Source organism: Oncorhynchus masou, chromosome 24, assembly GCF_036934945.1.
Source record: "Oncorhynchus masou masou isolate Uvic2021 chromosome 24, UVic_Omas_1.1, whole genome shotgun sequence".
Lineage (NCBI taxonomy): Eukaryota > Metazoa > Chordata > Actinopteri > Salmoniformes > Salmonidae > Oncorhynchus > Oncorhynchus masou.
This window is the reverse complement of record NC_088235.1, coordinates 114,793,543-114,811,086: the sequence shown is the minus strand read 5'-3', so window position 1 is coordinate 114,811,086 and position 17,544 is coordinate 114,793,543. Positions and strand designations below refer to the sequence as shown.

Sequence of the window (17,544 nt, the reverse complement as noted above, 5' to 3'; positions counted from 1 at the left end):
ACCAGACACCTCCAACATAGTGGCAGATGGTTAGACACCAGACACCTCCAACATAGTGGCAGATGGTTAGACACCAGACACCTCCAACATAGTGGCAGATGGTCAGACATAGGCCAGACACCTCCACCAAACATGTATGAAGGTGTCTCTGTGAGGAGGCCTTACCACTGTAACATGTATGTGTTATTCTCAACCCGGGTAATAAATATCACTAAGACGCGTATCTGTAATAAATATCACTCAGCCATGTATCTGTAATAAATATCACTCAGCCATGTATCTGTAATAAATATCACTCAGCCATGTATCTGTAATAAATATCACTCAGCCATGTATCTGTCAAAAATATCACTCAGCCATGTATCTGTAATAAAACGTCACTCAGCCATGTATCTGTAATAAATATCACTCAGCCATGTATCTGTAATAAATATCACTCAGCCATGTATCTGTCAAAAATATCACTCAGCCATGTATCTGTAATAAATATCACTCAACCATGCATCTGTAATAAATATCACTCAGCCATGTATCTGTAATAAATATCACTCAGCCATGTATCTGTAATAAATATCACTCAGCCATGTATCTGTCAAAAATATCACTCAGCCATGTATCTGTAATAAATATCACTCAACCATGCATCTGTCAAAAATATCACTCAGCCATGTATCTGTAATAAATATCACTCAACCATGCATCTGTAATAAATATCACTCAGCCATGTATCTGTAATAAATATCACTCAGCCATGTATCTGTAATAAATATCACTCAGCCATGTAACTGTAATAAATATCACTCAGCCATGTATCTGTAATAAATATCACTCAGCCGTGTATCTGTAATAAATATCACTCAGCCATGTATCTGTCAAAAATATCACTCAGCCATGTATCTGTAATAAATATCACTCAACCATGCATCTGTAATAAATATCACTCAGCCATGTATCTGTAATAAATATCACTCAGCCATGTATCTGTCAAAAATATCACTCAGCCATGTATCTGTCAAAAATATCACTCAGCCATGTATCTGTAATAAAACGTCACTCAGCCGTGTATCTGTAATAAATATCAGTCAACTTTGGCCTCAGCCATGGCCCTGCGATAGGCACAGATATTTTTTGTCTTCCCGAAATCACTGTCTACCAGCTCCGCTGGCCAGTACCTAATATCCTGAATGTCCATCCCAGGGTATAAAAGCAACAAGGCTCAGTTCTTACCTTCTGTGGGGCGAGGTGTACAGGAGGCACCAGGCTGGCAGGAGGGTCAGTGATGTAGGTCTTCTTAGGGACAGGTTGTGGGAAGCCCTGCTGGGTAGGAGCAGCAGTATAGCTAGGCTGGGGTCTCCAGGTGTTTCCTGGTTCTCCTCCTGGTCCAGGGTAGGCCTGTTCTGGGTACCCTATCAGAAACGCCATGTACATGTTCAAAATTTTTTGAGAAATACAGTAATTACACTAATAACACATGACATTTTTAGCACAAACTTAATTGTAACAATAAAAATGGATTCTACTTGTCTTCGCTTTCACAAACACCAGAAAGACTGTTTTGGTACATTTTACTAGTTTCTAAATACATTTAAAATATATTGGAAACAATTTGTCAAGCAATTTTAGATAACATGGTAGAAGTGCAAATGGACAGTGAGCGTTAATGTTGAATGTGAAAAGTCTGGTAGATTTGACACCTTGTGGTGCAGAGCCTGGCTGAGGGGCGAAGCCTGGCTGAGGGGGCCCGTAGGCCGAGTCAGGGCCTCGCGGCTGAGGGGGCCCGTAGGCCGAGTCAGGGCCTCGAGGCTGAGGGGGCCCGTAGGCCGAGTCAGGGCCTCGTGGCTGAGGGGGCCCGTAGGCCGAGTCAGGGCCTCGTGGCTGAGGGGGCCCGTAGGCCGAGTCAGGGCCTCGTGGCTGAGGGGGCCCGTAGGCCGAGTCAGGGCCTCGTGGCTGAGGGGGCCCGTAGGCCGAGTCAGGGCCTCGTGGCTGAGGGGGCCCGTAGGCCGAGTCAGGGCCTCGTGGCTGAGGGGGCCCGTAGGCCGAGTCAGGGCCTCGTGGCTGAGGGGGCCCGTAGGCCGAGTCAGGGCCTCGTGGCTGAGGGGGCCCGTAGGCCGAGTCAGGGCCTCGAGGCTGAGGGGGCCCGTAGGCCGAGTCAGGGCCTCGTGGCTGAGGGGCCCGTAGGCCGAGTCAGGGCCTCGTGGCTGAGGGGGCCCGTAGGCCGAGTCAGGGCCTCGTGGCTGAAGGGGCCCGTAGGCCGAGTCCGGGCCTCGTGGCTGAGGGGGCCCGTAGGCCGAGTCAGGGCCTCGTGGCTGAGGGGGCCCGTAGGCCGAGTCAGGGCCTCGTGGCTGAGGGGGCCCGTAGGCCGAGTCAGGGCCTCGTGGCTGAAGGGGCCCGTAGGCCGAGTCAGGGCCTCGTGGCTGAGGGGGCCCGTAGGCCGAGTCAGGGCCTCGTGGCTGAGGGGGCCCGTAGGCCGAGTCAGGGCCTCGTGGCTGAGCAGACATGTACTGGACCTGTGAAGAGATGTGCTCAGTGATTAATAACACATCTCCTTCCTCATCGAAGACGAGGGTTCAATCCCTTCCTCCTTTGTCTCCTCCCATTCTATCTCCCGATCTGTTTCCTAGCTGTCTATAATAAAGCATAAACATCAACAAACACGAACAAGCAGTGGATTTCCTTGTGTTTAACGTAAAAAGAAGAACAACACCAACAAGGCGTGTACTGGACCTGGGCTGGGCTCTGAATCGGCTGCTGGGCAAACTGCTGGGGGGGTCCTGGGGACTGGTGCTGGGCGGCGGGTTGGGCAGACCTCACCTGGGGGGAAGAAGATGATGTCAGTGGTCACAGAGACACTGGGTCTGTCTCAAATAGCAACCTATTCCACATAGGGCTCCGGACGGACGGACGGACGGACGGACGGACGGACGGACAGACAGACAGACAGACAGACAGACAGACAGACAGACAGACAGACAGACAGACAGACAGACAGACAGACAGACAGACAGACAGACAGGTTGAAGGAGATGATCAGCTGCAGCGTCCCTTGGAGCAGTTTAAGTGGTTAAAGCGATACTTGGGGATTTTGGCAGATACACATAGACTTCCAGTCATTGTGCTAATGCTAGCAGATACCCATAGACTTCCAGTCATTGTGCTAACGCTAGCAGATACCCATAGACTTCCAGTCATTGTGCTAATGCTAGCAGATACCCATAGACTTCCAGTCATTGTGCTAATGCTAGCAGATACCCATAGACTTCCAGTCATTGTGCTAATGCTAGCAGATACGCATAGACTCCCAGTCATTGTGCTAATGCTAGCAGATACGCATAGACTCCCAGTCATTGCGCTAATGCTAGCAGATACGCATAGACTCCCAGTCATTGCGCTAATGCTAGCAGATACGCATAGATTCCCAGTCATTGCGCTAACGCTAGTTAGCATAGGCTCTAGAAACTACTTCTATCTTCCTTCGCGCTGGACACAGAGACATACAAAATGGTGTCCACAAGTTCATCTGACTCTGGGGACGTAGATAAAGGACATCATTGTCAAAATCCTGATGAATCACTTTCAGCGCAGTTCCTTGCTCGAGGGCACAACAACAGGATATGGGTACCAGCCAGGATGTGAGTACCTGTACGTTGAAGGTGGGCTGGCTGGGGGTGGAGGCTGTGGCGTAGGTGGCTGGGACTGGCTGGGGCACCGTATGGAACTGAGGCCCGGCCACTGGGGAGGCAGAGGAGGGGCAGTGCTCCACCTGGGAACGGGGCAGTGTTCCACCTGGGGCCCCGGACTTCTTAGTGGCCGTCAGAGGAGGCTGAGTCGGGATGACCATACGCTTGTAGCCGGTGACCGGAGCATTGGGACTGGTCACCGACGGAAGTGTTTCAGAGTTCTGTAAAACAAAACGATAATAGTAGAGTTTTGAATCCTCTGCAGAACCCAAGAGTCTCTGTTCATCCACCAACAAATACAGATTTAAAAAATGACAACATCACTGTCTTGTCTCTCTTCAGTCACAAATGTAGTTCTTGCAAGGAAACATTTAAGTTATTCTTCCTATCTAATCAAATCTTTTGATCTTAAGAACTCAGAGAGCACAGATTATTTAGCTTCTACGTACTGAAGACGTGTTCTGCATAGAGCAGTGATGTGATGAAGCTCTGTTAAAGGCTTGGGAGGAGCAGCACCTGGAAGGACTAAAATACACTATGACTCAGTCAACTGCCCTGCCTGCTTCCTTCATATGCATCTCCAGGTTATCTAGGAATGTGTCTCAAATTGACCCTCTTCCTTATGGAGTGCACTACTATAGACCAGGGAAGTGTACTACTATAGACCAGGGAAGTGTACTACTATAGACCAGGGCCCATAGGGTAGTGCACTACTATAGACCAGGGTAGTGTAGTACTATAGACCAGGGAAGTGTACTACTATAGACCAGGGAAGTGTACTACTATAGACCAGGGTAGTGCACTACTATAGACCAGGGTCCATAGGGGTAGTGCACTACTTTAGACCAGGGCCCATAGGGGTAGTGCACTACTATAGACCAGGGAAGTGTACTACTATAGACCAGGGAAGTGTACTACTATAGACCAGGGAAGTGTACTACTATAGACCAGGGAAGTGTACTACTATAGACCAGGGCCCATAGGGTAGTGCACTACTATAGACCAGGGAAGTGTACTACTATAGACCAGGGAAGTGTACTACTATAGACCAGGGCCCATAGGGTAGTGCACTACTATAGACCAGGGTAGTGTACTACTATAGACCAGGGAAGTGTACTACTATAGACCAGGGCCCATAGGGTAGTGCACTACTATAGACCAGGGTAGTGCACTACTATAGACCAGGGTCCATAGGGGTAGTGTACTACTATAGACCAGGGTCCATAGGGGTAGTGTACTACTACAGACCAGGACCCATAGGGGTAGTGTACTACTTTAGACCAGGGTCCATAGGGGTAGTGCACTACTATAGACCAGGGTCCATAGGGGTAGTGCACTACTTTAGACCAGGGTCCATAGGGGTAGTGCACTACTATAGACCAGGGAAGTGTACTACTATAGACCAGGGTAGTGTACTACTATAGACCAGGGTCCATAGGGGTAGTGTACTACTATACATTTACATTTACATTTAAGTCATTTAGCAGACGCTCTTATCCAGAGCGACTTACAAACTGGTGAATTCACCTTCTGACATCAGTGGAACAGCCACTTTACAATACTATAGACCAGGGTAGTGCACTACTTTAGACCAGGGCCCATAGGGGTAGTGCACTACTTTAGACCATGGTCCATAGGGGTAGTGCACTACTATAGACCAGGGAAGTGTACTACTATAGACCAGGGTAGTGTAGTACTATAGACCAGGGTAGTGTACTACTATAGACCAGGGTCCATAGGGGTAGTGCACTACTATAGACCAGGGCTCATAGGGGTAGTGCACTACTATAGACCAGGGCCCATAGGGTAGTGCACTACTATAGACCAGGGTAGTGTAGTACTATAGACCAGGGTAGTGTACTACTATAGACCAAGGTAGTGCACCACTATAGACCAGGTACCATAGGGTAGTGTACTACTATAGACCAGGGTAGTGTACTACTATAGACCAGGGTAGTGCACTACTATAGACCAGGGCCCATTGGGTAGTGCACTACTATAGACCAGGGCCCATAGGGGTAGTGCACTACTATAGACCAGGGTAGTGTAGTACTATAGACCAGGGTAGTGTACTACTATAGACCAGGACCCATAGGGTAGTGCACTACTTTAGACCAGGGCCCATAGGGGTAGTGTACTACTTTAGACCAGGGCCCATAGGGGTAGTGCACTACTTTAGACCAGAGCCCATAGGGGTAGTGTACTACTATAGACCAGGGTCCATAGGGGTAGTGCACTACTTTAGACCAGGGCCCATAGGGGTAGTGTACTACTATAGACCAGGGTCCATAGGGGTAGTGCACTACTTTAGACCAGGGCCCATAGGGGTAGTGCACTACTTTAGACCAGGGAAGTGTACTACTATAGACCAGGGTAGTGTAGTACTATAGACCAGGGAAGTGTACTACTATAGACCAGGGTAGTGCACTACTATAGACCAGGGTAGTGTAGTACTATAGACCAGGGAAGTGTACTACTATAGACCAGGGTAGTGCACTACTATAGACCAGGACCCATAGGGTAGTGCACTACTTTAGACCAGGGCCCATAGGGTAGTGCACTACTTTAGACCAGGGTCCATAGGGGTAGTGTACTACTATAGACCAGGGCCCATAAGGGTAGTGCACTACTTTAGACCAGGGTCCATAGGGGTAGTGCACTACTATAGACCAGGACCCATAGGGGTAGTGTACTACTATAGACCAGGGCCCATAGGGGTAGTGTACTACTTTAGACCAGGGTCCATAGGGGTAGTGCACTACTATAGACCAGGGTCCATAGGGGTAGTGCACTACTTTAGACCAGGGTCCATACGGGTAGTGCACTACTTTTGACCAGGGTCCATAGGGGTAGTGCACTACTTTAGACCAGGGTCCATAGGGGTAGTGCACTACTTTTGACCAGGGTCCATAGGGGTAGTGCACTACTAATTTCAACACACCAATTAGGATCTGGCTAAAAATACTTAAATCAGTCATAGAGCCCATTGCGTTTATGGTTGTGAGGTCTGGGGTCCCCTCACCAACCAAGATTTCACAAAATAGGACAAACACCAAATTGAGACTACAGAATTCTGCAAAAATATCCTCCGTGTGCAACGTAGAACACAAAATAATGCATGCAGAGCAGAATTAGGCTGATACCCACTAATTGTCAAAATCCAGAAAAGAGCTGTTAAATTCTACAACCACCTAAAAGGAAATGATTCAGAAACCTTCCATAACAAAGCCATCACCTACAGAGAGATGAACCTGGAGAAGAGTCCCCTATGTAAGCAGGTCCTGGGGCTCTGTTCACAAACACAAACACACCCCACAGAGCCCCAGGACAGCAGCACAATTAGACCCAACCAAATCATGAGAAAACAAAAAGATAATTACTTGACACATTGGAAGGATTTAACAAAAAAACAGAGCAAACTCGAATGCTATTTGGCCCTAAACAGAGAGTACACAGTGGCAGAATACCTGACCACTGTGACTGACCCAAAATTAAGGAAAGCTTTGACTATGTACAGACTCAGTGAGCATAGCCTTGCTATTGAGAAAGGCCGCCGTAGGCAGACATGGCTCTCAAGAGAAGGCAGGTTATGTGCTCACTGCCCACAAAATGAGGTGGAAACTGAGCTGCACTTCCTAACCTCCTGTCAAATGTATGACCATATTAGAGACACATATTTCCCTCAGATTACACAGATCCACAAAGAATTAGAAAACAAATCCAATTTTGATAAACTCCCATATCTACTGGGTGAAATACCACAGTGGAATCATCACAGCAGCAAAATGTCTGACCTGTTGCCTCAAGAAAATGTCAACCAGTGAAGAACAAACACTATTGTAAATACAACCCATATTTATGCTTATTTATTTTCCCTTGTGTACTTTAACTATTTGGACATTGTTACAACCCTATATATATAATATGTCTTTATTGTTTTGAAACTTATGTATGTGTAACGTTTACTATACATTTTGATTGTTTATTTCACTTTTATATATCATTTACCTCACACATGTTTCCCATGCCAATAAAGCCCCTTGAATTGAATTGAGAGAGAGAGAGTTGGGAGAGAGGATAGAGGAGAGAGAGAGAGAGAGAGTTGGAAGAGAGGATAGGGAAGAGAGAGAGAGAGTTGGGAGAGAGAGGATAGAGAAGAGAGAGAGGGAGATATAATTGGGAGAGAGGATGGAAGAGAGAGAGAGTTGGGAGAGAGAAGATAGAGAAGAGAGAGAGGGAGAGAGTTGGGAGAGAGGATGGAAGAGAGAGGATAGAGGAGAGAGGGGGGAGAGAGAGAGAGAGAGTTGGGAGAGAGGATACGGAGAGAGAGTTGGGAGAAAGGATAGAGAAGAGAGAGTTGGGAGAGAGGATAGAGAAGAGAGAGAGGGAGAGAGAGGTGGGAGAGAGGATGGAGGAGAGAGAGAGGGGAGAGGGAGAGAGAGTTGGGAGAGAGCATAGAGAAGAGAGAGACGGAGAGAAAGAGAGAGGATAGAGGAAAGAGAGAGAGAGAGAGAGGATAGAGAGAGAGAGGATAGAGGAGAAAGACAGAGAGAGAGAGAGAGAGAGAAAGAGAGAGAGGAGAGAGAGAGAGAGAGAGAGAGTAGAGCTCTGCTACCTGTCTGAACCCAATGGGACCTGACATTATACATCTGGTTAGGGCCGGCTATAAACTATTTTTTCATCAATAACTAGAGTACGGATAAGGAATAAGCTGAACCATTTGCTTGTGCTCTGCACAGCACCTATCATTTAGTGTTTCGATCTCATCATCATCATTGCTTTACCAAAAATAACAACGTTCACTGAGTTTTGTCGGAGTTTAGAGTGAAGGAAACTGCTCGGCTCTCGGTCTCACCAATAAGGAGGAAGGCAAGCAGAGGAGTTGCTATGGATACAGTACCTACACAAGCCAAGCCACGCACAGAGCATGCAGCGTGAGCAGAGCAGGGAGCAGGGGACAGACAGAGAGGAGCAGCTAACGGAGGAAGTTATTTCTGATTTAGGGTTCAGGTAGGGCCTTCAATTTGACAGAAGCAATCAGTCCTGGGTATTGTGGGGTTTGAACCTCACGGGCATGGGTAGGCCTTAAAATACCTGCCTGTGTAGGGCTCCAAGAGAAAGGGAGGGAGAGAGGGAGGGAGGGAGAGAGAGAAAGGGAGGGAGGGAGAGAGAGAAAGGGAGGGAGGGGGAGAGAGAAAGGGAGGGAGGGAGAGAGAGAAAGGGAGGGAGGGGGAGAGAGAAAAGGAGGGAGGGGGAGAGAGAAAGGGAGGGAGGGGGAGAGAGAAAGGGAGGGAGGGGGAGAGCGAAAGGGAGGGAGGGGGAGAGAGAAAGGGAGGGAGGGGGAGAGAAAGGGAGGGAGGGGGAGAGAGAAAGGGAGAGAGGGGGAGAGAGAAAGGGAGGGAGGGAGAGAGAGAGAGAGAGAAAGGGTGGGAGGGGGAGAGAGAAAGGGAGGGAGGGGGAGAGAGAAAGGGAGGGAGGGGGAGAGAGAAAGGGAAGGAGGGGGAGAGAGAAAGGGAGAGAGGGGGAGAGAGAAAGGGAGGGAGGGACGGGGGAGAGAAAGGGGGGGAGGGACAGGGGTGAGAGATTGGGAGGGAGGGAGGGGGAGAGAGAAAGGGAGGGAGGGGGAGAGGGACCAGCAGCATCTAGTTTTGATTTAAAATTGGTTGAGTTGTCAACTAACGTCAATTCAACGTGATCAACAGAAAATGTCACCATGTCATTAGATTTAGGTAGAAAAGATTGATGCAATTGCCTTACGTTGATGACGTTTTTGCAAATACAATCAGTTTTTCATTTTGATTAAACTGTATTTTCTTATGACATGACGTGGAAACAACAGAGGAACACAGCAGGACATCTCAGACGTCAGTATGAAAAGACACTGCAGAAAGACATTTATGGACTCACATCCACTACATGTTAGGTCAATGGGTTTTATTTTACTAAATGGCACACTATTCCCTACATAGTGCACTACTTTTGGCCACGGAATATGATGTAATTTGAGAAGCTGGCTGTGACTGCAGTCATCAGGGATATAATGCAGATTCCCAGGGAGTAGAAAGGCAGTCTACAGCAATGCGTACAGATCAGGCTCCTCAGAGGAGGAAGAGGAGGACCCTCCTCTTTAATAAATATATATAAAACATGTAGCTGTCAACAAGTCAAATGTTTGGACACACCTACGAGTGTGCAGAGATGTCAACAAGTCAAATGTTTGGACACACCTAAGAGTGTGCAGAGATGTCAACAAGTCAAATGTTTGGACACACCTAAGAGTGTGCAGAGATGTCAACAAGTCAAATGTTTGGACACACCTACAAGTGTGCAGAGATGTCAACAAGTCAAATGTTTGGACACACCTAAGAGTGTGCAGAGATGTCAACAAGTCAAATGTTTGGACACACCTGCGAGTGTGCAGAGATGTCAACAAGTCAAATGTTTGGACACACCTAAGAGTGTGCAGAGCTGTCAACAAGTCAAATGTTTGGACACACCTAAGAGTGTGCAGAGATGTCAACAAGTCAAATGTTTGGACACACCTAAGAGTGTGCAGAGATGTCAACAAGTCAAATGTTTGGACACACCTAAGAGTGTGCAGAGATGTCAACAAGTCAAATGTTTGGACACACCTAAGAGTGTGCAGAGATGTCAACAAGTCAAATGTTTGGACACACCTACGAGTGTGCAGAGATGTCAACAAGTCAAATGTTTGGACACACCTACGAGTGTGCAGAGATGTCAACAAGTCAAATGTTTGGACACACCTACGAGTGTGCAGAGATGTCAACAAGTCAAATGTTTGGACACACCTAAGAGTGTGCAGAGATGTCAACAAGTCAAATGTTTGGACACACCTAAGAGTGTGCAGAGATGTCAACAAGTCAAATGTTTGGACACACCTACAAGTGTGCAGAGATGTCAACAAGTCAAATGTTTGGACACACCTAAGAGTGTGCAGAGATGTCAACAAGTCAAATGTTTGGACACACCTGCGAGTGTGCAGAGATGTCAACAAGTCAAATGTTTGGACACACCTAAGAGTGTGCAGAGCTGTCAACAAGTCAAATGTTTGGACACACCTAAGAGTGTGCAGAGATGTCAACAAGTCAAATGTTTGGAGACACCTACGAGTGTGCAGAGATGTCAACAAGTCAAATGTTTGGACACACCTAAGAGTGTGCAGAGATGTCAACAAGTCAAATGTTTGGACACACCTACGAGTGTGCAGAGATGTCAACAAGTCAAATGTTTGGACACACCTACGAGTGTGCAGAGATGTCAACAAGTCAAATGTTTGGACACACCTAAGAGTGTGCAGAGATGTCAACAAGTCAAATGTCTGGACACACCTAAGAGTGTGCAGAGATGTCAACAAGTCAAATGTTTGGACACACCTAAGAGTGTGCAGAGATGTCAACAAGTCAAATGTCTGGACACACCTAAGAGTGTGCAGAGATGTCAACAAGTCATATGTTTGGACACACCTACGAGTGTGCAGAGATGTCAACAAGTCAAATGTTTGGACACACCTACGAGTGTGCAGAGCTGTCAACAAGTCAAATGTTTGGACACACCTAAGAGTGTGCAGAGATGTCAACAAGTCAAATGTTTGGACACACCTAAGAGTGTGCAGAGATGTCAACAAGTCAAATGTTTGGACACACCTACGAGTGTGCAGAGATGTCAACAAGTCAAATGTTTGGACACACCTAAGAGTGTGCAGAGATGTCAACAAGTCAAATGTTTGGACACACCTAAGAGTGTGCAGAGATGTCAACAAGTCAAATGTTTGGACACACCTAAGAGTGTGCAGAGCTGTCAACAAGTCAAATGTTTGGACACACCTACGAGTGTGCAGAGATGTCAACAAGTCAAATGTTTGGACACACCTACGAGTGTGCAGAGATGTCAACAAGTCAAATGTTTGGACACACCTACGAGTGTGCAGAGATGTCAACAAGTCAAATGTTTGGACACACCTACGAGTGTGCAGAGATGTCAACAAGTCAAATGTTTGGACACACCTACGAGTGTGCAGAGATGTCAACAAGTCAAATGTTTGGACACACCTACGAGTGTGCAGAGCTGTCAACAAGTCAAATGTTTGGACACACCTAAGAGTGTGCAGAGATGTCAACAAGTCAAATGTTTGGACACACCTAAGAGTGTGCAGAGCTGTCAACAAGTCAAATGTTTGGACACACCTACGAGTGTGCAGAGATGTCAACAAGTCAAATGTTTGGACACCCCTACGAGTGTGCAGAGATGTCAACAAGTCAAATGTTTGGACACACCTACGAGTGTGCAGAGATGTCAACAAGTCAAATGTTTGGACACACCTACGAGTGTGCAGAGATGTCAACAAGTCAAATGTTTGGACACACCTACGAGTGTGCAGAGATGTCAACAAGTCAAATGTTTGGACACACCTACGAGTGTGCAGAGATGTCAACAAGTCAAATGTTTGGACACACCTACGAGTGTGCAGAGATGTCAACAAGTCAAATGTTTGGACACACCTACGAGTGTGCAGAGATGTCAACAAGTCAAATGTTTGGACACACCTACGAGTGTGCAGAGATGTCAACAAGTCAAATGTTTGGACACACCTACGAGTGTGCAGAGATGTCAACAAGTCAAATGTTTGGACACACCTACGAGTGTGCAGAGATGTCAACAAGTCAAATGTTTGGACACACCTAAGAGTGTGCAGAGATGTCAACAAGTCAAATGTTTGGACACACCTACGAGTGTGCAGAGATGTCAACAAGTCAAATGTTTGGACACACCTACGAGTGTGCAGAGATGTCAACAAGTCAAATGTTTGGACACACCTAAGAGTGTGCAGAGATGTCAACAAGTCAAATGTTTGGACACACCTACGAGTGTGCAGAGATGTCACCAAGTCAAATGTTCGGACACACCTACGAGTGTGCAGAGCTGTCAACAAGTCAAAAGAAGGCGACTGAAGAATCTCAAATATATTTGGCTTTTTTTAGCTGATGTGTTTAACCCTTGTTTGGTTACATGATTCCATGTGTGTTATTTCATAGTTTTGATGTCTTCACTATTATTCTACAATGTAGAAACTAGTCAAAATAAAGAAAACCCCTGGAATGAGTAGGTTTGTCCAAACTGTTGACTGGTACTGTGTGTATGTAGAGATATACCGGATACCGGTTCCGGTTGGAGCGAGCGGCCGCATCTACACTTCGGTCCGCAGGTAGTATAACTTTTTATAACTTTTCATTACATTTCGTTATAGTACAACGGTTTGATTTGTCTAATCTTAGCAATTTCTTCTTAGCCAGCTACATAGCCGTCTTTGTATCAACGACAATTGCATAATTATCGTATTTCGTCGTCCTAACGTATCTGCCCAGCAGCTAGCTAAGCAGCTAGCTAACATCCACTGTCCACTAGCACTGTAGAAACTACTACACTCAACTGAACGACTCGATTAGTGTAGTGTCAGCTAGCTACATAGTTGTCTTCGTATCCAAGATAATTGTGCAGTTTAGAGTGTGTAGACTTAGAGTGATTATCTTAATTTACAGAGGTTAGCTAGCCAGCTATTTGTCGTCCTTAACGTAGGTAATGCTGCTAGCTAGCTAGCCAACAGCTAGCCAACCTCTACCGAATTGAACTCCAACTACCCGGTCAACATTCCGCGTCGTTCCACAGGTAGTATCACATTTTCATTTCACTTCATTACAGTACAACGGTTTGATTTGTTGATCGTAGCTAGCCAGCTACATAGCCGTCTTTGTATCTAAGACAATTGTGTAGCCTAGAGCGATTTTCTAGGTTAGCTGGCCAGCTATTGTCGTTCTTCTAACGTAGCTAGCCAGCTACCCCCCGAATAGCAGCACTGTAGTAACTATTACAGTACAACGGTTTGTTTTGTTTGATCGTAGCTAGCTAGCTACATAGCCGTCTTTGTTTCTAAGACAATTGTGTAGCCTAGAGCGATTTTCTAGGTTAGCCAGCCAGCTATTGTCGTTCTTTTAAAGTAACGGAACGCAATCAACCTTGCTAGCTAGCCAGCTAGCCCCGAATAGCAGCACTGTAGAAACTATTACACTCGACGGAACGACTTGATTAGTGTAGTGTCAACATCGCAGCCACTACCAGCTAGCCTACTCCAGCAGTACTGTTTCATTTCAATCATTTTAGTCAATAAGATTCTTGCCACGTAAGCTTAACTTTCTGAACATTCGAGACGTGTAGTCCACTTGTCATTCCAATCTCCTTTGCATTAGCGTAGCCTCTTCTGTACCCTGTTAACTATGTGTCTATCTATCCCTGTTCTCTCCTCTCTGCACAGACCATACAAACGCTCCACACCGCGTGGCCGCGGCCACCCTAATCTGGTGGTCCCAGCGCGCACGACCCACGTGGAGTTCCTGGTCTCCGGTAGCCTCTGGAACTGCCGATCTGCGGCCAACAAGGCAGAGTTCATCTCAGCCTATGCCTCCCTCCAGTCCCTCGACTTCCTGGCACTGACGGAAACATGGATCACCACAGATAACACTGCTACTCCTACTGCTCTCTCTTCGTCCGCCCACGTGTTCTCGCACACCCCGAGAGCTTCTGGTCAGCGGGGTGGTGGCACCGGGATCCTCATCTCTCCCAAGTGGTCATTCTCTCTCTCTCCCCTTACCCATCTATCTATCGCCTCCTTTGAATTCCATGCTGTCACAGTTACCAGCCCTTTCAAGCTTAACATTCTTATCATTTATCGCCCTCCAGGTTCCCTCGGAGAGTTCATCAATGAGCTTGATGCCTTGATAAGCTCCTTTCCTGAGGACGGCTCACCTCTCACAGTCCTGGGCGACTTTAACCTCCCCACGTCTACCTTTGACTCATTCCTCTCTGCCTCCTTCTTTCCACTCCTCTCCTCTTTTGACCTCACCCTCTCACCTTCCCCCTACTCACAAGGCAGGCAATACGCTCGACCTCATCTTTACTAGATGCTGTTCTTCCACTAACCTCACTGCAACTCCCCTCCAAGTCTCCGACCACTACCTTGTATCCTTTTCCCTCTCGCTCTCATCCAACACTTCCCACACTGCCCCTACTCGGATGGTATCGCGCCGTCCCAACCTTCGCTCTCTCTCCCCCGCTACTCTTTCCTCTTCCATCCTTTCATCTCTTCCCTCTGCTCATACCTTCTCCAACCTTTCTCCTGACTCTGCCTCCTCAACCCTCCTCTCTTCCCTTTCTGCATCCTTTGACTCTCTATGTCCCCTATCCTCCAGGCCGGCTCGGTCCTCCCCTCCCGCTCCGTGGCTCGATGACTCATTGCGAGCTCACAGAACAGAGCTCCGGGCAGCCGAGCGGAAATGGAGGAAAACTCGCCTCCCTGCGGACCTGGCATCCTTTCACTCCCTCCTCTCTACATTTTCCTCCTCTGTCTCTGCTGCTAAAGCCACGTTCTACCACTCTAAATTCCAAGCATCTGCCTCTAACCCTAGGAAGCTCTTTGCCACCTTCTCCTCCCTCCTGAATCCTCCCCCCTCCCCCCTCCTCCCTCTCTGCAGATGACTTCGTCAACCATTTTGAAAAGAAGGTCGACGACATCCGATCCTCGTTTGCTAAGTCAAACGACACCGCTGGTTCTGCTCACACTGCCCTACCCTGTGCTCTGACCTCTTTCTCCCTCTCTCTCCAGATGAAATCTCGCTTCTTGTGACGGCCGGCCGCCCAACAACCTGCCCGCTCGACCCTATCCCCTCCTCTCTCCTCCAGACCATTTCCGGGGACCTTCTCCCTTACCTCACCTCGCTCATCAACTCATCCCTGACCGCTGGCTACGTCCCTTCCGTCTTCAAGAGAGCGAGAGTTGCACCCCTTCTGAAGAAACCTACACTCGATCCCTCCGATGTCAACAACTACAGACCAGTATCCCTTCTTTCTTTTCTCTCCAAAACTCTTGAACGTGCCGTCCTTGGCCAGCTCTCCCGCTATCTCTCTCAGAATGACCTTCTTGATCCAAATCAGTCAGGTTTCAAGACTAGTCATTCAACTGAGACTGCTCTTCTCTGCATCACGGAGGCGCTCCGCACTGCTAAAGCTAACTCTCTCTCCTCTGCTCTCATCCTTCTAGACCTATCGGCTGCCTTCGATACTGTGAACCATCAGATCCTCCTCTCCACCCTCTCCGAGTTGGGCATCTCCGGCGCGGCCCACGCTTGATTGCGTCCTACCTGACAGGTCGCTCCTACCAGGTGGCGTGGCGAGAATCTGTCTCCTCGCCACGCGCTCTCACCACTGGTGTCCCCCAGGGCTCTGTTCTAGGCCCTCTCCTATTCTCGCTATACACCAAGTCACTTGGCTCTGTCATAACCTCACATGGTCTCTCCTATCATTGCTATGCAGATGACACACAATTAATCTTCTCCTTTCCCCTTCTGATGACCAGGTGGCGAATCGCATCTCTGCATGTCTGGCAGACATATCAGTGTGGATGACGGATCACCACCTCAAGCTGAACCTCGGCAAGACGGAGCTGCTCTTCCTCCCGGGGAAGGACTGCCCGTTCCATGATCTCGCCATCACGGTTGACAACTCCATTGTGTCCTCCTCCCAGAGCGCTAAGAACCTTGGCGTGATCCTGGACAACACCCTGTCGTTCTCAACCAACATCATGGCGGTGGCCCGTTCCTGTAGGTTCATGCTCTACAACATCCGCAGAGTACGACCCTGCCTCACACAGGAAGCGGCGCAGGTCCTAATCCAGGCACTTGTCATCTCCCGTCTGGATTACTGCAACTCGCTGTTGGCTGGGCTCCCTGCCTGTGCCATTAAACCCCTACAACTCATCCAGAACGCCGCAGCCCGTCTGGTGTTCAACCTTCCCAAGTTCTCTCACGTCACCCCGCTCCTCCGCTCTCTCCACTGGCTTCCAGTTGAAGCTCGCATCCGCTACAAGACCATGGTGCTTGCCTACGGAGCTGTGAGGGGAACGGCACCGCAGTACCTCCAGGCTCTGATCAGGCCCTACACCCAAGCAAGGGCACTGCGTTCATCCACCTCTGGCCTGCTCGCCTCCCTACCATTGAGGAAGTACAGTTCCCGCTCAGCCCAGTCAAAACTGTTCGCTGCTCTGGCCCCCAATGGTGGAACAAACTCCCTCACGACGCCAGGACAGCGGAGTCAATCACCACCTTCCGGAGACACCTGAAACCCCACCTCTTCAAGGAATACCTAGGATAGGATAAGTAATCCTTCTCACCACCCCCCCCCCTTAATGATTTAGATGCACTATTGTAAAGTGGCTGTTCCACTGGATGTCAGAAGGTGAATTCACCAATTTGTAAGTCGCTCTGGATAAGAGCGTCTGCTAAATGACTTAAATGTAATGTAATGTAATGTATGTCTGCTAGCTCGATGGTAGCAGAGTGAACAGGCCGTGGCTCGGGGTTGGCTGAGGTCTTTGTGTGCCGTCTCTATTTAAAACTTCTCTAAAGCCTTGGCTATTCCCGCCAACCACCTTTCCCCTCTCCTCTCCTTCTCTAAGGTCACGCTGAGGCTGTCACCTCGACCTCTCCTCCTCTCTCCTCTTCTCCGGGGTCAAGGTGAAGTCTAAGTGAGTGTCCACTGGGTTGCTGAATGTTAACCTACTGCACCATTACACAACACATGTGGTCGTGAAGGGGTGAAAGGTTGCTGGTTCGAACCCCCCCCTAGCTGACTAGGAGAAAACATCTGTCAATTTGCCCTTGAGCAAGGCACTTACCCGTAAATTCTCCTGTAAGTCGCTCTGGATAAGAGCGTCTGCTAAATGACTATAATGAATATAATGTAGGGAAGAAGTACAAGTTTAACACACAGTCTGCATTTCAAAAGGGACCCTATTTCC

At 48.1% G+C, this 17,544-nt stretch overlaps 1 protein-coding gene across 1 annotated transcript in view; it reads right to left on the bottom strand.

Annotated features, from left to right (window-relative positions):
* Positions 1–17,544, bottom strand: part of LOC135511527 (lipoma-preferred partner homolog) — a 458,670-nt gene that overhangs the window by 203,646 nt on the left and 237,480 nt on the right. The window contains exons 7-11 of the mRNA XM_064933017.1: positions 3,638–3,898; positions 2,725–2,811; positions 2,217–2,507; positions 1,695–2,163; positions 1,228–1,406 (exon numbers count right to left, since the gene is read on the bottom strand). Of these exons, the coding sequence (XP_064789089.1) occupies positions 1,228–1,406; positions 1,695–2,163; positions 2,217–2,507; positions 2,725–2,811; positions 3,638–3,898 (1,287 nt within the window). The remainder of the gene's footprint in view (positions 1–1,227; positions 1,407–1,694; positions 2,164–2,216; positions 2,508–2,724; positions 2,812–3,637; positions 3,899–17,544) is intronic.